The 22,315-nt window shown below is 45.3% G+C and overlaps 1 protein-coding gene across 2 annotated transcripts in view; it reads left to right on the top strand.

The window, feature by feature from the left end:
* Nucleotides 1–22,315, top strand: part of adamts10 (ADAM metallopeptidase with thrombospondin type 1 motif, 10) — a 187,651-nt gene that overhangs the window by 27,200 nt on the left and 138,136 nt on the right. Inside the window, exons 3-5 of one of the 2 annotated variants that reach the window (XM_041205392.1) lie at nt 15,181–15,545; nt 19,312–19,474; nt 21,945–22,162. In XM_041205392.1, coding sequence (XP_041061326.1) covers nt 15,181–15,545; nt 19,312–19,474; nt 21,945–22,162 — 746 coding nt within the window. Of the gene's footprint in view, nt 1–15,180; nt 15,546–19,311; nt 19,475–21,930; nt 22,163–22,315 lie in introns of those variants that run through there. The other variant, XM_041205393.1, reaches the window with a different exon arrangement.

The raw sequence follows: 22,315 nt of genomic DNA, 5'->3' as shown, positions 1-22,315 counted from the left end.
GACCTGAAACATTAATTGTTTCTCTCACCACTTGCTGAGTATTTCCAGCATTTTTTGTTATTTCAGATTTCCAGAGTCTGCGGTATTCTGCTTTTGATTGTATTTTTGGCTTTTCCTTGCTCTATCTCTTTCTTCCCTGTCTAAGACCACATGAGGCATAAGAACATAAACAATAAGAGCAGGAGCAGGCCATTTGATCCCTCAGGCCTGTGACGCCATTCAATATGAATGTGGCTGATGTTCTACCTCAGCTACACCCTGCCACGATATCCTCGTATCCCTTGATTTCCTTATTATCAGAAAGTCTCTCAATCTCTAACCTGAATATACTCAGTGACTGAGTACCCATCTTAACCCAACTGAGTGAAGAAATGTTTCCTTGTCTTAGTCCCAAATGGCCAAACCTCTATTTGAGGCAGTGACCCCTAGCTCCAGACCCCCAACCAGGGACTCTACTTTTTACATGCAGCAGGTCATGCCTTGGGTTGGTTTTGTAAGAAAATCCCCCTTCAGGTGGGCAGTGGATTCACCCGGCTCATAGCTCCCTGATGGGGGAAATGACTTGATGTAATGTGGCGGGGTTATTGTCTTGTCCCACACAAGGAACCCGCTGGATCTGGAGACTGGAACTCTCTCCTCACTGTGGCTTTCTTTGCCTGCTGGGTCATTTAGAATATCCATTTTTGTTTGTAGTTGAATATGTATGTTCTTATGGAGTTTAGAAGAATGAGGGGTGATCTTATTGAAACGTACAAGATTCTGAGGGGGCTGGACAGGGTAGATGTTGAGAAGATGTTTCCACCACTGGGGGAATCTTGAACTAGGGGACATAGTTACAGAATAAGGGGGCCCTCATTTAAAAGTGAGATGCGAAGGAATTTCCTCTTTCAAAGGGGAGTGAATGTCTGGAATTCTCTACCCCAGAGAATTGTGGAGGCCAGATCAATGAAAATATTTAGAGAGAAGGGAGATAGATTTTTGAAATATCGTGGAGTTGAGGGTTATGAGGAGCTGGCACAAACAAGGAGTTGAGGCCTGAGGCTGATTAGTCATGGTCTTATTGAATGGCGGGACAGGCTTAAGGGGCCGAATGGCCTCCTCCTGCTCCTATTTCTTATGTTCTTATCTTCTTAAGTGGTGGCCATAAAAGGTTACGGACGGAATCATCCCAGATTTGCACGAAGTGCGGTAACGGGTGTGAAAAAAGAGTCATATGACTCAAAACGTTAACGCTGTTTCTCTCTCCACAGATGCTGCCAGAGCTGCTGAGTTTTTCTGTTTTCTGTTTTTATGTGAATAAATATGTTTTACCCGCCGGCTGCTATGGTGGGTTTTGCGCCTTATTGTCCCCTTCCCAGCTCACAAATTACGCAGTCACAGGAAACATGCCATCTCATTGGTGGGTGACCTATGATTTGCCCGCCATGCCAAGACCTTGCCACTTCCTCACACCGGGCACCATATTTAAACTGCAGCCACGTGCACAGATCTGAACACTTGCAGCCCACGACTGCTCTGGTCAAGACATGGCCCCAAAAGCCAAAGAGTGCAGCCCCCCCGATTCAGTTATGCAACCCTGGAACACCTTCTGGATGTTGTGGAAGCTGTCAGAATGTACTCAACCCCACTCTAGCTGCAAGAGGCCCGTCAGTCTCACCACTCCAGCTTGGGAGGCGGTGGCAGAGTTGGTCAGTGCCACCGCTGCATACAAGAGGCCAGCCATAGAACCATAGAAAAGTTACAGCACAGAAGGAGGCCATTCGGCCCATCTTGTCCATGCCAGCCCGAGGACACTCAGGTGCCCTTTCTAATCCCACCTTCCTGCACCCGGCCCATAGCCCTGCAGCTTAGAGCACTTAAGGTGCAGATCCAGGTACTTTTTAAAAAAGTTTAGAGTTTCTGCCTCTACCACCAACTTGGGTAGAGAATTCTAGACACCCATCACCCTCTGCATAAAAAAGTTCTCCCTCATGTCCCCCCTACACCTTCTGCCACTTATCTTGAATCTATGTTCCCTGGTTCTAGAATTCTCCACCAAGGGAAACAATTTTATCCTGTCCACTCTATCTATTCCCCTCATAATTTTGTACACCTCAATCAAGTCACCTCTCTGCCTTCTTTGTTCTAAGGAAAATAACCCCAACCTATCCAATCTCTCCTCATAGCTACACTTTTCTAACCCTGGTAACATTCTTGTAAACCTCCTCTGCACTCTCTCCAGAGCTAAAATGTCCTTCCTGTAATGTGGTGACCAGAACTGCACACAATACTCCAGTTGTGGCCTCACCAGTGTTTTATACAATTCCAACATTATATCCTTACTTTTATGTTTTATACCTCTGCCAATGAAGGAGAGCATTCCATATGCCTTCTTTACAACCTTGTCTACTTGAACTGCTGCCTTGAGGGAACTGTGTACTTGTACACCAAGATCTCTCACTTCATCTACCCCTCTTAGTATATTCCCATTTATTGTGTAATCCCTGTAACTGTTTGACCTCCCTAAATGTATGACCTCACACTTCTCTATGTTAAAATCCATCTGCCACTTTACCGCCCACTCCACAAACCCATCTATGTCATTTTGGAGATTATGGCTATCCTCTACACTAAACACTATTCGGCCAATCTTTGTGTCATCTGCAAATTTCCCAATCGTGCCCCTTACGTTCACGTCCAAATCATTAATATATAACACAAACAGCAAGGGTCCCAACACCGAGCCCTGTGGAACACCACTTGAGATAACTTTCCATTCGCAAGGGTATCTATCGACCATTACCTTTTGTTTCCTGTTACAAAGCCAACCTTTTATCCAGTTTGCCACATTACCCATGGGCTTTTACTTTCCTGACCATTCTGCCATGTGGGACCTTGTCAAATGCCTTGCTAAAATCCAAGTACACAACATCTACTGCACTACCTTCATCAACCCTTCTTGTCACTTCCTCAAAGAATTCAATCAAATTTGAGAGGCAAGACCTTCCTTTAACAAATCCATGCTGACCATCTCTGACTAGTCCATGCCTTTCCACAAGACAGTTAATCCTATCTGTCAGGATTGATTCTACTCATTTGCTCACCACCAGTGTAAGACTAATTGGCCTTTTTAAACAATGGAACTACGTTTGCATTTCTCCAATCCTCCGGTACCTCCCCTGTATCGAGTGAAGATTGGAAAATCATCCTCAGAGCATCTGCTATCTCCTCCTTGACTTCCTTCAGCAGCCTTGGAAACAATCCATCTGGCCCTGGTGACTTATCAACTTTCAAGGATTTTAACCCTTTGAGTACTTCCTCTCTCTTTATGACTATCCCATCCAATATCTCGCCATGTTCCTCCTGGACTACTATATCCACGTCCCCCCTTTCCTTTGTAAACACGGAGACAAAATAATCATTCAAAATCCTTCCCCAGCCTCTGCATCTACACACAAGTTTCCATCTTCATCTCTGATAGGTCCCACTTTTTCCTTAACTAACCTTTTAGCATTAATATATTGATAAAACATCTTTGGGTTATCTTTAACTTTACTTGCTAATCTTTTTTCATGCCCTCTCTTTGATTTCCTTATTTCATTTTTTACTTCGTCCCTGCACTTCCTATATTCATCTAGACTATCTGCAGTGCTTAGTTCTTTGTGCTTATCGTATGCTTTCTTTTTCTGTTTGATCTTCCCTGTATTCCTCTAGACAACCAAGGGGGTCTAGATTTGGCAGTACCACTCTTATTTTTGCAGGGGACATGTCTAGTTTTTACAATTAGGATCTCGCTTTTTAGTGCTTCCCACTGGTTTTCCACTGTTTTATCCTCCAGCAGTGTTGTCCAGTCCACCTCAGCCAAGTCCCTTCTCATTTCTGCAAAATTTGCCTTCCCCCAGTTCAAGACTTTTACTCCTGCCTTATCTCTGTCCTTTTCCATGGTAATGCTAAATCTAACTGAATTGTGATCACTGTCCCCAATATTGTCGCCAACTGTCACCTCACCCACTTGCCCTTCTTCGTTCCCCAAGACTAGGTCTAGAATTGCATCTCCTCTCATTGAGTTTGTCACTAATTGGTTGAAAAAATTGTCCTGGACACACTGCATGAATTTTTCTCCCTCAGTGCCCCTTATGTTGTTTGAATCCCAGTTGATATTAGGATAGTTGAAGTCTCCTACTATTATTGCCCTCTTGTTCTTACAAGCAGAAATTTGCCTACATATTTGTTCTTCTATCTCCCTTTCATTATTTGGGGGTCTGTAGTATACTCTCAGTAGTGTGACTGCCCCTTTTTTTTTCTAAGCTCAATCCATAAAGCCTCGTTTGTTGACCCATTCAGTATATCATCCCTTCTCACAAGTGGAATTGATCCTTTAACCATTAGTGCTATCCCCTCCTTTTTTATCTCCTACTCTATCATGTCTGAAGACCCTATAACCAAGGATATTAAGCTGCCAGTTTTGTCCCTCCTTTAGCCAGGTCTCCATTATAGCAATGACATCCTGCTGCCATGTGTCTACCTGTGCCTTTAACTCATCTACCTTGTTTGTAATACTCCTTGTATTGGAGTATAAACAGTTTAACCCCATCAATTTCCCTTGCTGGACACTTTGTAAACTTTGCTTCTCCTGTAACTCCATGTCTATCACAATGTCCCTAGCTAATGTTCTACCTCCATTTTTGTGATCTGAATCTGACCTATCTGATCCTACTTCTGGGATCCCATCCCTATGCCACACTAGTTTAAATACTCCCCAACAGAACTAGTAAAAACCCCCGCAAGGACACTGGTCCCAGCTCTGCCTGGGTGCAGCCCGTCCGGTTTGTACAGGTCCCACCTTCCCCAGATCTGGTCCCAGTGCCTCAAAAATCTGAATCCCTCCCAGCTACACCATCTCTCCAACCACGTGTTCATTTGGTCTATCCTCTTATTCCTGCTCTCGCTAGCACTTGGAACTGGGAGTAATCCTGAGATTATTACATTTGAGGTCCTGCATTTTAATTTATCTCCTAACTTCCTGTACTGAGCTTGCAGGTCCTCATCCCTTAGTTTACCTATGTCGTTGGTACCAATGTGTATCACGACCACTGGCTGTTTACCTTCCCTCCCCAGAATGTCCTGCAGCCGCTCCATGACATCCTGGACCCTGGCACCAGGGAGGCAACATACCATCCTTGATTCACATTTGCGTCCACAGAAGCATCTGTCTGTGCCCCTAGCTAATGAATCCCCTATCACTATAGCCCTGCTACTTGTTTTCTTCCCGCCCCTCTGAGCAGCAGAGCCACCCACGGTGCTGTGAACTTAGCTGTTGCTGCTTTCCCTTGAGATGCCATCCCCCCAAACAGTATCCAGTGCGGTATATCTGTTAGAGGGGGGGATGACCACAGGGGACTACCGCACTACCTTCCTGAGTCCAGTGCAGAAAATGGATGAATGATCTCGTCCATGACACCAGAGGAAGTCAACCATCTCATCAATCTCAACTCACCCACTCACAAGCCCAACACACTGCATCCCGAGGTCAACACTGGCATCCCTCTCACTGCCAGCTCAAGAGACATCACCACTCACTCTCTCACACACACCCTCACATTTCCATCTGGCATCACCTCCTTTGGAGGTGACCTCCTCATCCCATCCATGCCTCCACTCAGCACACACACATGCTTGGCATTCTCTCATTTGACCTGGCATGTGCTTTGCTCACACTCTCTCCATCTGTCTTCATGCAGGACAAGATTGCGCATACTCAACAGAAGTCCTAGCCGGGGTAGAGGTGCCAGACATCAAGGCCCTCACTCTGTTCGAGAGCCACATATTGGAGTTGGCCGGAGAGGACTTGGACTGCTCCTGTGGCAGTTCAATGGCAACACACCCACATGAGGACCCTGCATCACACCGTACCTGTCTCAACACTACTCTGAGTACAGTGTTCTGTGTCCAATGCATTTGCCAAGCACTAATAATCTCCACTTTCTGTCCTAGGTGATTCTGAACTGTCATCCTCAGTCAACCTTGACCCCGTCTCCAGCACCTCAAATGAGCACCCTAAGGACAGCACCATTGAAGACCCATCACAGCGCTCACCCACAGCCTCCACCAGCTCAGAGACACATGCCACGGTGGGATCTAGATGTAGAGCAGCCTCGGTATCACAATCTGGTGAGCACAGCACACAATCTGTTCCACAGCAGGTGGAGGCAGGGACATCCTTGGTCAATGCAGTTGGGGGACTGCTGGAGGCAAGGAATCTGCTGAGTCTGAGTCAGATGTTGAGCCTCTGGACTCGGTCTTCAATTAATTGTTGGAGCTGCAAAGACAACCATGGGAACACCAGGGAGGGATGTCTGGTGCACTGCTCAGGCTGCAAGGGACGATGGAGGAGTCTGTCCACCTTCAGTCTGAGGTGATAGCGCCAGCATGTCAATGCACCGAGGTCAACACTGGCAGGTGGTGGCCACCATGGAGACCTTGGTCCAGGACATTGGTCCTGCACTGCTGCGCGGGCTGAACTCCATCCCTGATGCCATAGTTGGCCTCCAACAGTGTCAACACGAGAGAGGTGCTGGGCAGCTCAATCTCACTCCAGATTCCCCTTCTCCTCAAGGAGTCAGCCAGGGGCCATCAGACATCCATAGGGAGGAGGACCAGCAGCTCAACATCCCCAGATGTCCACCTAGGTGACTCCAGGAGTGTCCAGCCAATCCAAATCCCCACTTCCTGTGACCCCCACAGCTGCAGCTCCACAGACCTAGGAGGGTGCAGCTGGCCCACAACGGGGCACCCAAAGCAGGCCAAGTCCTCCAGGTCTTGGCCCTCCAGAGGATGCATAGTGAAGCGATCATGGACAGGGCGTCATAGTCAGCAGGCTGCATCCACCTCCAGTGTGGATGTCAGGGGAGCACCAAGACGTAGCGGCAGGGTTAGGAAGATGTAACTCTTTCGAGTACAAACACGTTTCCATCTGTTCCTATTCAGATGAAGTTACATTGTTTCATAGTTTGCCAATGTGAGATTTGAACTCTTGATAATCTTTTAAATGAAAACCAAATCAACAAAATTGGGAAAAATCAGGCACAGCCCCTAATTCAGGTCAGCTGTAAAACCAAGAACAAAGTTTAAAGGAAACTTACAAACTTTAAATCAAAATGTGATTAAAGGGGTCAACAAAACACCCCAGTCCCCGCGGTGCCCACCGAGCACGGAAGGCCTCGAGAGTGCCAGCAGACACCGCGTGCTCCTTCTCCAGGGACATCCGGCAGCGAACGTAGCCGTGGAAGCGGGACAAACAATCAGGCGGGACTCCCCCGTCGATCGCCCACTGCCTGGACCTGTTAATGGCCAACTTGGCCAGGCCCAGGAGCAGGTTCACAAGGAGGTCCTCCTCCTTCCCGACCCCCTTCCGCACCGGGTGCCCATAGATCAGGAGCGTGGGGCTGAAGTGCAAACAAAACATCAATAAAAGGTTTTTCAAATAACTAAAAAGGGAGTGCAGCCTACAACACCCTATGTATACATGGTCCACGGACTCCACAAGACCGCAAAAAGGGCACATGTCCTGAGAGTCCGTGAACCTATGCATCCTCTTATTATAAGAGACTGCTGCATGCAACACCCTCCAACCCAGGTCCCCGATAGAAAGGGGGAGGACACCTCCATAGAGGGCCTCCCATCGGGGGCCTCCGCCGCCGGAAGGCAACAAGGCACGCCAGGGTGCGTCTGGTCAACGGAAAAGGGCGAGAAAATGGAAGGTGTGCAGCAGCAGTCCATACAAAAAGCCCCTCTTTGCCGTGCCAAAAGGCATGGAGGGCATGTCCCCGAGGTGGCTCATATTGCGGGGCACCAGCACCTGAGGGAGGGTTCGGGGCTTGGGGCCAATGTGGAATTCTGTCTGAACAGGGGAACATTCAGACGGAAGACCACCGCGCACCTGGGCCACCTCAAGACCCAAAATAACATCGGGTCCGAGCACGACCGTTCTCAGGTCTTGGATGGCATTGGCTGCCACCTGGACACTCACAGATGCGCGTCGCGCCAACTCCTGCAGGAGCATCCAGCCCAGTCCTCCGCCACCCAGCACGTCCCCAATCCTGGTCCCTTGCGGCCACAGCCCTCCTCTCCGCCAACCACTGAAAAGGACAGAGGGGCGGATTCCTGAGCAGCGGCTCTCTGACGATAGCCGCTACTCCTGACGGGGGAGGCAACCACTTTCCAGACTTTGATCAGGTCCTGGTAAAAGATGGGCAACGCCTGCAAGGAGCCACCGAGGCCCAGCTGTTCTATAAACAGGAGCTGCACGTCATAATTCAGGCCGTGCACCTGACGGAAGAAATACGTCGTCAGGGCACACCATCTAGGAGGAGGCTTGACGTAGAGGTATCGCTGCAGGGTCTGAAGGCGGAAAGTCGCCACCTGTGTGCGTAGGCACACTAGCGCCTGACCACCCTCCCTAAGCGGGAGACTCAGAACCTCGGCAGCGACCCAGTGCAATCTTTTGTCCCAGAAGAAGTCGACTAACAATCTCTGGATTCTTGTGACAAAGTCCGGGGGAGGGGTCAAAGTGACCAGCCGATACCACAACATGGCGGCGATCAGCTGGTTTATGACCAGAACTCGACCTCGGTAAGATAGCACTCGGAGCAGTCCTGTCCAGCGCCGCAGGCGAGCGGTGACTTTCGTCTCCAGTTCCTGCCAGTTTGCCGGCCAGGATTCCTCAGCGGGGCAGAGATGGACCCCCAGGTAGAGGAGGCTGGTCCTGCTCCAGGTGAAAGGCCTGAGCTCCTCGGGTAGGGGATCCATCTGCCACTGACCGACCAGGAGTCCAGAACATTTACCCCAGTTGATCCTGGCGGAAGAAGCGGCAGAGTAGACCTCCTGGCACTCGCGCATCCTCCGCAGGTCAGCCGGGTCACTAAACATAAGGAGCACGTCATCGGCGTAAGCCGAAAGGACCACCCCGATGCCCGGCCCGCGCAGAACCAATCCCGACAACCTCCTCCGCAAGAGGCGCAGGAAAGGCTCCACGCAAATAGAATACAACTGGCCAGATAGGGGGCAGACCTGACGTACACCTCTCCCAAAGCGAAGGGGCGCCTTCAGGGACCCGTTAACCTTCACTAGACACTCCGCGGCGGTGTACAGAAGTCGGATCCGGGCGACAAAATGCGTCCCGAACCCGAAAGCTCGCAGAGTTCCAAGTAAGTATTCGTGATCCATCCTGTCGAACGCCTTCTCCTGATCGAGAGACAGGAAGGCGCTCAACAGACCAGCCCTCTGGGAATGGTGGATGATGTCCCGGACCAGATGGATGTTATCATAAATGATTCTGTCCGGGATGGTGTAGGACTGGTCAGGGTGGATCATGTGGTCCAGCACGGTGCCGAGCCGAGAAGACATGGCTCGGGCAAGGATTTTGAAGATGTAACTCTTTCGAGTACAAACCCGTTTCCATCTGTTTCAGATGAAGTTACATTGTTTCATAGTTCGCCATTGTGAGATTTGAACTCTTGATCTTGGGGTTACAAGCCCAGTACCATAACCACTTGGCTATTTAGGCCAAGCCCTTAGGAAGATGTAACTCTTTCAAGTACAAACACGTTTCCATCTGTTCCTATTCAGATGAAGTTACATTGTTTTGCCATTGTGAGATTTGAACTCTTGATTTTTTTGTTTTGTAACTCTTTCGAGTACAAACCCTTTTCCATCTGTTTCAGATGAAGTTACATTGTTTCATAGTTTACCATTGTGAAATTTGAACTCTTGATCTTGGGTTTACAAACCCAGTACCATAACCACTTGGCTATTTAGGCCAAGCCTTATAAATTTATCTTTTGTAACTCTTTCAAGTACAAACACGTTTCCATCTGTTCCTATTCAGATGAAGTTACATTGTTTTTCATAGTTTGCCATTGTGAGATTTGAACTCTTGATAATCTTTTAAATGAAAACCAAATCAACAAAATTGGGATAAATCAGGCACAGCCCCTAATTCAGGTCAGCGGTAAAACCAAGAACAAAGTTTAAAGGAAACTTACAAACTTTAAATCAAAATGTGATTAAAGGGGTCAACAAAACACCCCAGTCCCCGCGGTGCCCACCGAGCACGGAAGGCCTCGAGAGTGCCAGCAGACACTGCGTGCTCCTTCTCCAGGGACATCCAGCAGCGAACGTAGCCACGGAAGAGGGACAAACAATCGGGCGGGACTCCCCTGTCGATCGCCCGCTGCTAAATTTATCTTTTTTTTGTAACTCTTTCAAGTACAAACACGTTTCCATCTGTTACCAGATGAAGTTACATTGTTTCATAGTTTGCCATTGTGAGATTTGAACTCTTGATCTTGGGGTTACAAACCCAGTACCATAACCACTTGGCTATTTAGGCCAAGCCTTAAATCATTGTTTCATAGTTTGCCATTGCGAGATTTGAACTCTTGATACTCTTTTGAGTAAACCTGTTTCCATCTGTTTCAGATGAAGTTACATTGTTTCATAGTTTGCCATTGTGAGATTTGAACTCTTGATCTTAGGGTTACAAGCCTAGTACCATAACCACTTGGCTATTTAGGCCAAGCTTAAGATTAGCTGCACAGCCTGGGCACAGGTGTCAACCATTTGTACTTAATGTTCATTATTTCAGTTAAGCTCCCAAGAATGTCTCCCTGCCTATGGCTTCTTATTCTGATGAGCAGCGGTTGTGTCACTCAGGTGTGAAATCTTGGTTCCTGCACAAGATAAAGGCAGGTGTCTCAGTCCAGGGCCTCCTCCCTGTGCAGTGTGTAACCTGCAGAGCAAAGTGATGGTCCAGCCTCACACTCACTGGACACACTAATGATGCCTGCACCTCAAAGGTGCTTGCCATTGCTGCCAGAATGTCGTGGGCAGACATCACAGAGTTCCGTCTTTCTCTCTCTCTGCTCTCAGCATCTTTGAGGTGGGTCAGACCCCCCCATCTCTTCAGCATCTGTGACCAGTGACACCGTGCTCCTGAAGAGGTCAGGTGCTGCAGGCTGACAAAAGATCAAGTGCATTTAAAATTTCACGGCTGCATCTCCATGATATGACCCTGAACACAGAGCGCAAGCAAGCTGCCCTCGGCTGGACAGGTGTCAGACATGCACAGAGGCTATGTGAAGATCTATGGAATGTCCTCATTGCATGTCATCATCATCCTCCTGGAATCTAGCGGCTATTAGGGCCTCCACTGTGTCTCCATGACATGAGCCTGAGCACTGAGGGTATGTGTGCTGCCATCAGCCAGACTGGAGTCAAAAGTTCACAGATGCAAGGTGAGGATGTCAGGACTGTTCTCACTGAATCTCATCATCATCCTCCATGAATCTTGCAGCTGTGAGGGCCTCCCAAGCGCACCTGCCTTGTCTGACCAAAGCAATGGTTCATCATCAGCATCCTCACCTTCAACATCTTCTTCATCAGAGGAGACATGCAGCTCCTCCATTTCCCCCTCAGCCAGGTCCTCCCCCCGATGCAGTGCCAGGATGTGTAACTTGCAGCAAGTGACGATGATGCACGAGACCCTCTGGGGACTGTATTGCAGTGCTCCACCAGACCTGTCGATTCACCGGAACGTCATTTTCAAGATGCCTATTGTTTGTTCCAATGAGGCGTGAGCCTCATTATACAGTCGCTCTGTTGCAGTCTGAAGCCACTGCACGGGGGTCATCAGCCATGTCCTCTGTGGGTAGCCTTTGCCCCTGAGGAGTCAACCCTGCAGCCTCTGTGGACCGTGGACGATGTCAGGGATCTGAGACCTGCTAAGGATGTAGGAGTTGTGGACACTCTCTGGGAATCATGTGCAGACCTGCAGGATGTGTTTGTGGTGGTCGCAGACCAGCTGAACATTCAGCGAGTGAAAGCCCTTGCGGTAGACGTAGTTGACTACTTGTTGCCATGGAGATCTAAGTGCCATGTGAGTGCAGTCACTGGCACCCTGCACCTATGGTAAATCAGAGATCTGTGCAAACCCCAGCATTCTTGTTTCTTGGTTTTCCTGATTCCGGGTGAAATTTCTGTGTCTTTGTGAAAATGGCATCTGTAACCTCCTGGATACACTTCTGCATGTAGGCTTGTGAGGTTCTGCACAGGTCACCTGTGGAGCCCTGGAAGGAGCCACTGGCGTAAAAATTGAGTGCCATGGTCACTTTCACAGCTGCTGGCCGTGGATGCCCTCCATGTCCCCGTGGCACCAAATCCTGCAGCAGATGGCACATGTGACCTACCAGTTCCCTGGACATGCTCAATCTTCGGCCACACTGGCACTCAGTCATCTGCAGGAATGACAGGCACTGTCTTTAGGCCCTGGGTCTAGCGAGGCACCTACAAGTGACAGCTCTTGGTAGATCTTCAGCTGCGTGTGCAGCAGGCCCTGCCAACCCTTCATCTTAAGAGAGCTGCTCCTCCCTTTGCTGACCCAGGTGCCTCTGCCACACTCTTCTTCTTCTCTGGTCTCTGAGTCATGAAGCATTCCACTAAATCACCAGGCTCCATGATCCTGATGTTCTCCTCCTGCAGGATCAAGGAGAGAGATGCCTGGGTTAGTATATTTGTCCTAACAACCTCTCTTGCTTATGTCTGAAGGCCTCTTCATGCATGCCGGAGAGTGCTGGCCACCACTTGGATGGACAGTGTGTAGAGCGCTCATTGGCTGTCCAAACTCCTGCTCACCTCCACCCCACTCCACTTGACCGATTGGCAGCAGCTTTGCCCACTGGACTGCATGTTGTGCTCTCAGCTCAGGCACAGGCATTCCCCTAACCCACACTGCAAGGCTGCACTATTAGCTTGAACTGTGGGGGAGACTGGTCCAAATCTAAATAAAGACATTGCAAGGAACTGTGAGCACCTCCACCAGTGACTGCACCATAACCACCTTTCGCAAGGGCATTCTACAACTTGCCCAGCTGACCAATTGTTCTGCTGCGCCCTAAAACGCACAATGATTTGCAGGCTGCGTGCAAGGGGTGAAAAGTTCTGGAGCATTTAGTGACACTTTCATGCTTTGGCATTGCTTTCATGGGCAGAAAAGCTTCAGAGGCCCGACTCCAAGCACGTCAATGGAGCTGCTGCTGAACAGTCTCAGCTTGCGGGAAGAAAGCTCACTTTTGTCAAGCTTTCCCAAGTGTGAGGCCACCTCCCTCACCCCCTCCTCCTATCCCCCAGAATGTGCTTGTGTACTTCCTTCAGTTTGTGCTGCCTTGCCCCCCACCCCGCCACACACCGCACCCCACCCCGGCCTCACCCACACTGAAAGACAGCCAGGAAAAAAATAACATGCCTGCGCCCCTGCGAATGTAAGGTGCCTCTTCCTTGATGTCCTATGAGCAATACTCCCGAGCACCGTGCCAGGTTGTGTGCATTCACCTCCGTGTTCCCCTCGAACTTAAGCTTGCCAGGTGAACACCTTTTAAAGGCAGCCATGAAGCACATCGTTCTGAAGTCACGCTGATGTGGGCAGTAAATTTGATGCCAGGGGATGATTCCAGTGTGAGGGTGCAATAATGAGGTGCAAATGCATTTAAATTAAGCTCCTGACGTTGGACAGTGGGAAACGCGGCCCACCATTGATGGGCAGAGCAGACAACTGCCAAGTGGTTTCACGATGGCGTGATTTTTGGCCTTCTGCCATATTGCCCGCTCACGCCCGTCATGGCGGCCGCCACCAATGGGACTGGGTGATTCCATCCCATGTGTGAAATCACATGTTCTAAACCTGTGCCACCATTCTGCAGGCAAGAATACAGGTGCAGGCCTTGCGGCGCATATTTTAAATGAACGGCCGTAAAATTGTGGAGAGGGAAGTTGCAGATTTCTGATAAACCCTCTGCTTCATCGACACCGTCCCAGTGAAAGAGTCTCAGGAAAATATTGCCCATATTTTTGAACATTTTGAGCAAAATAGGCTTTTGATAATTTGCAAAATAAAGGTGCACCAGATGCTTTTGTATTTCATTGTTTAGTGGGATTTGTTACAAACAATGTAAACTCTGACTTATCTCGAGCAGAGCCATAGGCATTCCACTAATCCTGAAATGTTGTTTCAAATCAGTCAATTCCCTCCATGGAAACTTGTTCATTTTTATTACTGTGAACACCTTCAGCACAGTTATAAGTCATGTTACTATCTTCAGTTGTACTGTTTTGAATTGCCAGTCTGTTTTAATTGTTCAAATAACAAGATCCTTTTACAAAGTAATGACTCCTGTTGAAACACACCATGTCGCTTGAGTGTGATTACATCATATCCTTTCCATGAAAGAAATTTTCATGAATAAACTTCCAATTTAAAACTTCCGAAAAATGCGTTTCCAATTTGAAGTGTCGCTTTCTTTTACTTTAACTTTCATTTATAAAGTATGCCAACTGATGCTCCTTAAATCGTGGTCTTCACAGAAAAGTGAGCACCCATTGTATCCTTTTAATGATGAAAATATATCCAGCCTTTGTTAAGCTTTAAATACTCTGAATAGCTGGACCTGGGGACTTCATGATCGATTTATAGAACATAAGCCTGTTATTTCAGCTGTCATACAAATCAATTTCTCTAAACACCGTAGGTCCAATACTATACTGTACTCAAATCTTCACGTGACATCCTAACTGAATAAGTACATGCAATTGTGGCAAATTGAGATTTGTATTTTTTGACAAAGACTTTTTCCTGCTTTATGCTCATTCTCGATATGGTATAATTTTTCCCAGTCATGACCATTTGTTTAGGAATCTGACCACGATGCTATGATCTGTCATTGCAAAATCATTAGTGTAACTCAAATGGTAGTGAGCTGATCTTCCATTCAAGAGGCCAAAGTTTAAACCCAGCACTGACTGAAGCTCAAGACTTGCTTCTCTTTTTGTGATAGGTTTTGGTGATTTTAAGATAGGGTTTGCTTAATGAAAAGCTCTGTATGGAGAAGACATATTCAGGTCTGCAAAAGCTGACTGTCTGCCAGTCAATTGTGAAGGCACATTGAAGAGGCTTCGACATGGTCCATTATAATCTAGCTCTTTCAGTTTAAAGAGTATTGTAGAGGGATAAAAATATATGATTCAGGAGAATTAAAAAACAATCATGTTTTTCTTTCATTACAGAAAAAAACGGTGATCTGTACTTAAGGGATAAGATTAAGTGGCAAAATATGTAACTGAATAACAAAAAAAACTTTTTTTTTAACACAGAAGAATTCCTGTCAACTCTTGAACACTATGAAATAGCAATTCCTGTCCGAGTTGACCACAATGGAGACTTCCTAAGCTATAATGTAAAAAGTAGCCATGAACTGCGATCAAAGAGAAGCTTACCTGCGTTTCAACATGAGCCAGTTGAGCAGCAAGTTTATTACAAAGTATCTTCACATGGATTGCACTTCCTTTTAAACTTGACTTTACACATTAATCTGGTATCAGATTATTTTACTGTAGAATATTGGAAAAGAGATGGCTTGGAATGGAGGCACGATTATATGGATGAATGTCATTATTTGGGACATTTAAGTGATCTCCAGGGAGCCACAAAAGTTGCTTTAAGTAACTGTAATGGATTGGTAAGTTATCAATTTCTCTGTTAAAGACCCAATCATGCATTTTTTCATTAGCATAAACTGAATTTGCATCAGTTAAGGTGGAACAAATACAGTTTAGCTACAGGAGAAATAAACCTGCTCTTTTTTAACCTGTCTTGATTAGTTATTATGCAATATTAAGGGCATACTTTGGCCAAAATAAAGATGGAACACTGTTTTCATTTCCAAATTGTTAATCAAGAGGGTGAACTTTGGGCCATAAATCTAGTAGCGTGGTCATGACTAAGTAACAGATTCTTGTCCTCATTGCCATAAAAGTGAATCACTTCTGGCTTTCTCTGTTTCAAAATTGCATGCAAGAAACAAATCTCTCTTTCCTGTATACTTGTTCTGTGGGTGATGTTATTCCACATTATGGTGTTTTAAGTGGGTACTCTGCCCCTTCAAGGGACGTTTTTGCAGACTCAGCTGGGTACAAACGGCTTCAAAAATTTAGCTTCAACAATTGCTACACTGGTTGTCAGGATTCGTGCCTTAGCAGAAGCAGCATCTGTTACAACGATGGTGGTTTCCTCAACAGCTGTTAACTTTTGTCTCTCTCTCGAGACTATGCAGAAGTAGTCCAAAATCTATTTTGTCCTCTACTTTAACCCCTTAGGCAATAACCAACAAGGGCATTAACCCGCTTAAAATAAATAGGTTTAACATTTTGTTTAAAAAGAGAGAGGAACGTCATATGAAAATATTAAGTATGTGTGCATTATTAATCTAAACAGTGTTATTGAACTTTATTTCCTGTACTTACTCATTTATATCATATGAAATGTATTTCATTTCTCCTTGAATCTGTTTATGTTTTTCTAACGCTAATTAGCACAATAATTATCCTTGTTAGCTTTATTCATAGGTCCTGCAATCAATTGGTGAAAAACTTCAACTGATTTCCCTTATTCTTAACTTCTGAATTTTTAACTTGTGCTATAAGAAATAGCTTGCTCTATGCATGCATTGAAGTGAAACATGGGTGTGGATTCCCCTGGTTACTTAAAAATGTCATCATCCTTTGCCTACAACGTGATAACGTGACTTGCATGTGATGTCTTGTGACAAATTATTCATGGCTCTTCTGTATTGCCTTTTATAATTTTAAGTAAGATTATAAGAAAATCAGACCAGCAATTTGAGCACTTGTTTGTTATGAGTGAGTCTGATAGTTAAAGCCCCGGGACTGCTGATAAACTGCCTTATTTTACCCAACACCACATATTTTGTAAGGCCTTGCAAAGTCAGGAGAAATTAAATAGCATTCTATCATTAATAGGATGTGAAATGGGCGAGTGTTAACATCACTTTTATGCATGTAGGTGCCAAGAAATTTAAGTAAAACCTTACAAAGGTCCCCACACCAGATCTTCAAATATCATCTGTTGGACTTTGTTGGTAAACTCAAAAGTCCTGAATGTCATCTTTAGGTTACGAAACACTGAGTTGGAACATTTTGTCCAGAAGAGTTTCCATCTAATCATTGTGCTGCTACAGTAGACAGGAACAGGTGAAACTAACAATGCAACAGCATAGCTTTTTAGCTTTGGAGATTTTGTCCTCAGCATTGCATAATTTTAAAGCTAATATGCGGGTTGGATATGCTGTTCAAAAAACAACCAATAATATAATACAATGACCCAGACTTTGCAGTCAGCAAGAAAGTGATGGTGCTCACTGCTGATCTCAAAGAAAGCTGGCCACAAAGATCTAGCAATCTTTGTGGTATGGATTTAATCCTTCCCAACGTTAATTTGAATCTAGTACAAAGTCATCCAGCAACAGTAATGTCATCAAGCAGGGTAAACACCAATCACATTGAATAATTCTCAAACAGCAAATCAGAAAGTTAAATGCATTGATTGTCCTTATCTTTTATAAATTATACAGAGAGTGAAAAAAAGATTAGGACATTAGAAGTTGAAATATCAAACTTAAAAATATATACATTAAAATTGTTGAATTTTTATCATAATGGAAACATTTGACATTACACAAATATAAAATTTGTTTTTTAAGGCCAGAGAGGTTGTTAAGCAGTAGTTATGACTTAATATTCTATTAAAGGCCCAGTTACATCTAATTAACAAGGCGTAATGTTTTCAGGGGTTTTTCAAACACTCATAGAGCATAAAAGGGGAAGTTCTAATCCATTCACTGATTTCCAGATATTTCAGTGTACAAGGGCTTCAACAGGACATTGTGTGGAGGAGAAGGGAATCAATGACAGAAACTTCTGGATTTGTGTGTTTAACTGTGCATATGTATGGGCACCAAATGTGGCCCAGTTTCACAGTTATAATGACAGCAATTGCTGATAGTTTTGTCATCATTATAATAGCAAATTCCAGGCCAATATTGTACTTTCACTTAAGGAAATGATTACAATTTGAAAACAGAGATTTATGTATCTTTAAGTTACATTATATTTTACATATAAATATATGTGAACAACTAACTTGGGCCAAAAGGATATCAAATACCACACTAAGTGTGTCTTCAAGCTCAGTTACCATGGTTCCAAGCTGTTCCTTCTGTCTAAAGGACCCTTCATCTGTAATGTAAATTATCTTCAGTAACCCTTGATGGTGGAGTTGTAACTTGCTTTTGAGGAATCCCATTTACATTGTAATGACTGAATAGCATCACCATATTAAAAAGTGTCCTGAACATATAATTTAGAATAGATACCAATCTGCAGGTTAAAGGCAGCTAGTTTCAGAACAAGAAAAAACTTGGTTCTGTTCCAGATTGCAGCAAGTGCTGATTATATTACACAACCGAAATGCAGATATCAGAGCTGCATTGATTTTTATACAGTGTAAGCAGCAAAAACATTGCCCCTCCCAACCCTCCATTCAATAATCCCCATACCAAAGCAAATAACGAAATGTAAAGTATCTATTTTCTTTTTGTTCTGATTTCATCTTGTTTGTATATCCATATGTTTAAAAGGATATAAATACCTGGTTATGCCGGTTATGCTACTGTCTCTGTTTATTAAATAATTTAGCGGGTGGATAACCTGGTTGTTTTCCTATTTACAAGACTGCACATTTACCTGTAATTACTGCTGGAGAAAAATAGATATTCCTGCCCAGTATCAGGTTAAATGGGAGGAGTGGGGAGATCCAAAATGGCACATCTTTGCAATAAACACATTTTTTAAGACAGTTTAAACTATCATTTTGGGCAAATGACTGTGTATTCTATTGCTGCTTCTATTTTGGAACCTTTAAATTGGCTCAGTATTTACGAGTGGATTCTTGATAACTGTGCATCTTTAACATGTTGAAGCCATTCTGTTTTCTCAAACCCTGTGGTTATAAAAGTAATATATAGGCTGGACTAAATGCTAACATGCTAAATCATAAATTGCTATTGCTATACGTAAGTGTACTCTGCATGTGCATGTGTATTGGGACTTTGAACAATACTTACAGAAGTTGTTTTTCAAAATCTAGTCACTCTGTCTCATCTCTCAGTTCTCAACTCCTAAATGTTAGGGCTATTACAAATGTTTTCCTGTGTGGCTTGAGTGATTCGACAGAACAAAACGTCTTACCAAATGATGCTAGATCACAATCATATGAGTCAGCTAAGGAGTAATGCAATGTTTTTATTTGCTTCTGTGTTATTATAATGGACTTTTATTTATAATGGTTCTCAAAATCTTTACAGAAAGCCTGCAGTACTCATAATAAATCCTTTGCCAGTATTAACCACAGCAGTGCTTTACTTTCAGCATGGTGTAATAGCTGAGGATGAAGAAGAATACTTCATAGAGCCCCTCACCACTGTTAAAATGGCTGAATTCAATTACAGTGAAGGAAGCCCCCATGTAGTTTATAAGCGATCTTCTCTTCCAAACCAACATCGGCACCTTGACGCAACATGTGGAGTTTCAGGTAATGCATGATTTTTTCCACTCTCTTCTCAGCAGTGCCACCTCCCAACACATCCTGACTGAGCTGAACTTCTCAGCAAAGTGGCATTCCAAAGCTTCAAAATTGTGTTTCAAAAGCTTTTGGTGCATTACCCATTATTATGTGATCAGAACTTCAGCCCCATGCTGGAAAGGGCACTTGTGCAGGCGTGCCATGCACACACTGGAAGTTTTCCAACTGGCTGGATTGTGATGTCAAATAGCCATTGCAGCTGATTTGACGTACAATTTACAAACTTGGACCACACAGGTCCATTTACTGTATTCACTTGTCACTCACCAAAGAACATTTGCAAGAGGCACCCAGCAATAATGTTATTTAAAGGGCCAAGCTCACAACTTTCAGGTAAGCTGATTGAGACTAATTTTACAATTGCTGAGTCTTTGGAAGCATCCTGAACTGTATTTGGAAATGTGATGGTGAGTTGCAGGAATTATGTTGCTGCATCCCTACAGGGGTTGGGGAGGGCAGGGGTTGTGGGGAGAATGGGGAGGGCAGAGTATTTGGTTACTTGCACATATGAAGGCTGCAAGATATATGGGGCTGCAGTTGCCGTGGCTCTAGGTCTAAATGACGAAAGTGAGGTGGAGCAGCAGCTACGGAGAGGGGATGCTCTGCACATACTCTCTGCAAAATTGTAGCTGGTCACCTGCATGTACCTTAACCATGACAAGAGGCTGTCTCGCAGGCCAGGCATTGCATCTAGCATCTTTGTATGCATCCTTATCCCATCAAAGTCCTTATCAGAAGTTCCCTATAGCAGAACTCATCTGCAACCTCACCTGACATTGAGCTGGCAAGCAAACAAACCTTCTCTTTCTCTCTGGTCTGACGGGAGCCCACTCGGGCCCAGTGACTCACCACATGCAGATCCCAACTCCATACTAACCTCTATGGTACATGGAGTGTCAATACCTGCAATGTCAGAACAAGTGATGATGCCTCTTCATCAATGCTGTGGTGTTGACCTCTCTCTATCCTGGCTGGTGTGCTGTGGTGGGTAGACAGCAGCTCTTCAGTGTATAAAAACAGGAAATCAGAAAGAGGAAGTTTGGAGTGAGGAAAGGTGGGTGAATTGGAAAAGAGGAGGTCCATGATGACACTGCCAACAGCTGGCACACATGTCACATAGCAGGATGAGGGTGCGCTAGGAGTTGAGAATGGGCACAAGGCAGGAACATACCATCATCCTTAATATTCTTTGGTGATGCAGAATGCCATGGGCTCTGTTGCAGCTGGCCCTATGCATGAAGAACCATCTCCTCCGTAGGGCTCAGGAAATGCAGGCATCTTCATCCTCCAGTGGTTCTACTCTGCTCTTAGCACTTATGGACAATCTTATCCTGCAAGACAGAGAGAAGAATTGTCAGTGATTGGGTTGCACACTGTTTGGGAAATGTGCCTGCCACAGCTGAATAGCTGGAGGCTTGTGGAAGCAACAGATGCTGGGTATGAGGTAGGCATCATTGGAATGTGGGCAAGATTGAGGTGGAGTATCTGAATGCTGGCTGTGAAGTGTGAGTGACTGGGATTTCTGACGGGTGAGTGATGGGCATGTGGTGCATTCTGCAGTGTGAGAAGTTGGTGGTGCAGCCCTTTGACAATGCATTCACTGTTTTTGACCACTCAGGTGAGGCCATTAAGCTTCTTGTGGCAATGCTGCCAGGCCCTTGAGACGAGGCTCCTTGCATTGACCTTTCTGGCCACCTGCTCCCATTCCTTGAAAAACTCCTGGCTTCCCCAAACATTCCCCAAACTTTCCTATCCACCTCCATGACTAAAGATTCCAGCACGGCATCTGTGTGCCTGGAGGTCCTCTCTCTTCCCTGGTGCTCCATATCTGCAACTCCTACATGCAGCCAGTGTCAGTACTATCAGCCAGCAGTAGCTTCCTTCCACTGAGTGCAGCCCCCCTTTAATGTAAGCAGACTGCCTTTAAGAGGAGTAGGTCAGCTGCACCAAATGTAATCAGCCCATGCTGCCAGGCTCCCTGCTGAGCCCTCATGTCAGCAACATTGGCCCCATTTGGGCCAATACTACATTCAGGTAAATGAGAATGTAACACCTGGTTTGTATGCTAGCTGCTTCAATGAGAACAGACATAGGCAGATCATGCATCATGATCACCCTGAAAACAGGCCATGATGAACTTTTAGTCCTAAACCTTATACTGCATGATGGAATAGGGGTGACATTTCACCTCATTGTTGGTCTTGTGGATTTAGCTGACACGATAAATTTTGTCTTTCAATCTCCGGCTAAGTTTTCAGAATTTTCAGATGCTGTCAAAGAGCAACTGATGGGAGATATAATAACCCTGGTTGCAGTGATAATGCATATTTATGAAATTATTCGACTCCCATGCTCAACATGGTACTTACTTTTCACACAAGAGGTATAATTTTGAATGCTTACAGTGGTTCTGTTCCAGATGAGAAACCAGGGAAAGGAAGATCTTCATGGCTGAGGAATTTCCAGACTTCAGCAGTGACTCTTGCGCCTAATAAGACTCTGAGGAATCAGCTACAATTGAAAAGATCAGTCAGTCAAGAACATTATGTAGAAACCTTAGTAGTAGCAGATAAGATGATGGTTGGATACCATGGACGAAGAGACATCGAGCAGTATATTCTCTCTGTCATGAATATTGTAAGTATATTTCATTATTTCACTCTTCATTGCACTTTCAAATGCAATTTTCCTTTCACTTCATTTAAATTTGTTCACATACTTGCCTCTTCCCCCACCATGTTTAAAAATTTTGTCATGTTCTTTAAGTACATATATGGCATTCTCAAGTCT

This window comes from Carcharodon carcharias, chromosome 14 (genome assembly GCF_017639515.1).
Source record: "Carcharodon carcharias isolate sCarCar2 chromosome 14, sCarCar2.pri, whole genome shotgun sequence".
In the NCBI taxonomy this organism is placed as follows: Eukaryota; Metazoa; Chordata; class Chondrichthyes; order Lamniformes; family Lamnidae; genus Carcharodon; species Carcharodon carcharias.
The sequence above is the reverse complement of the archived record's forward strand: the minus strand, read 5'-3'. Positions and strand labels throughout refer to the sequence as shown.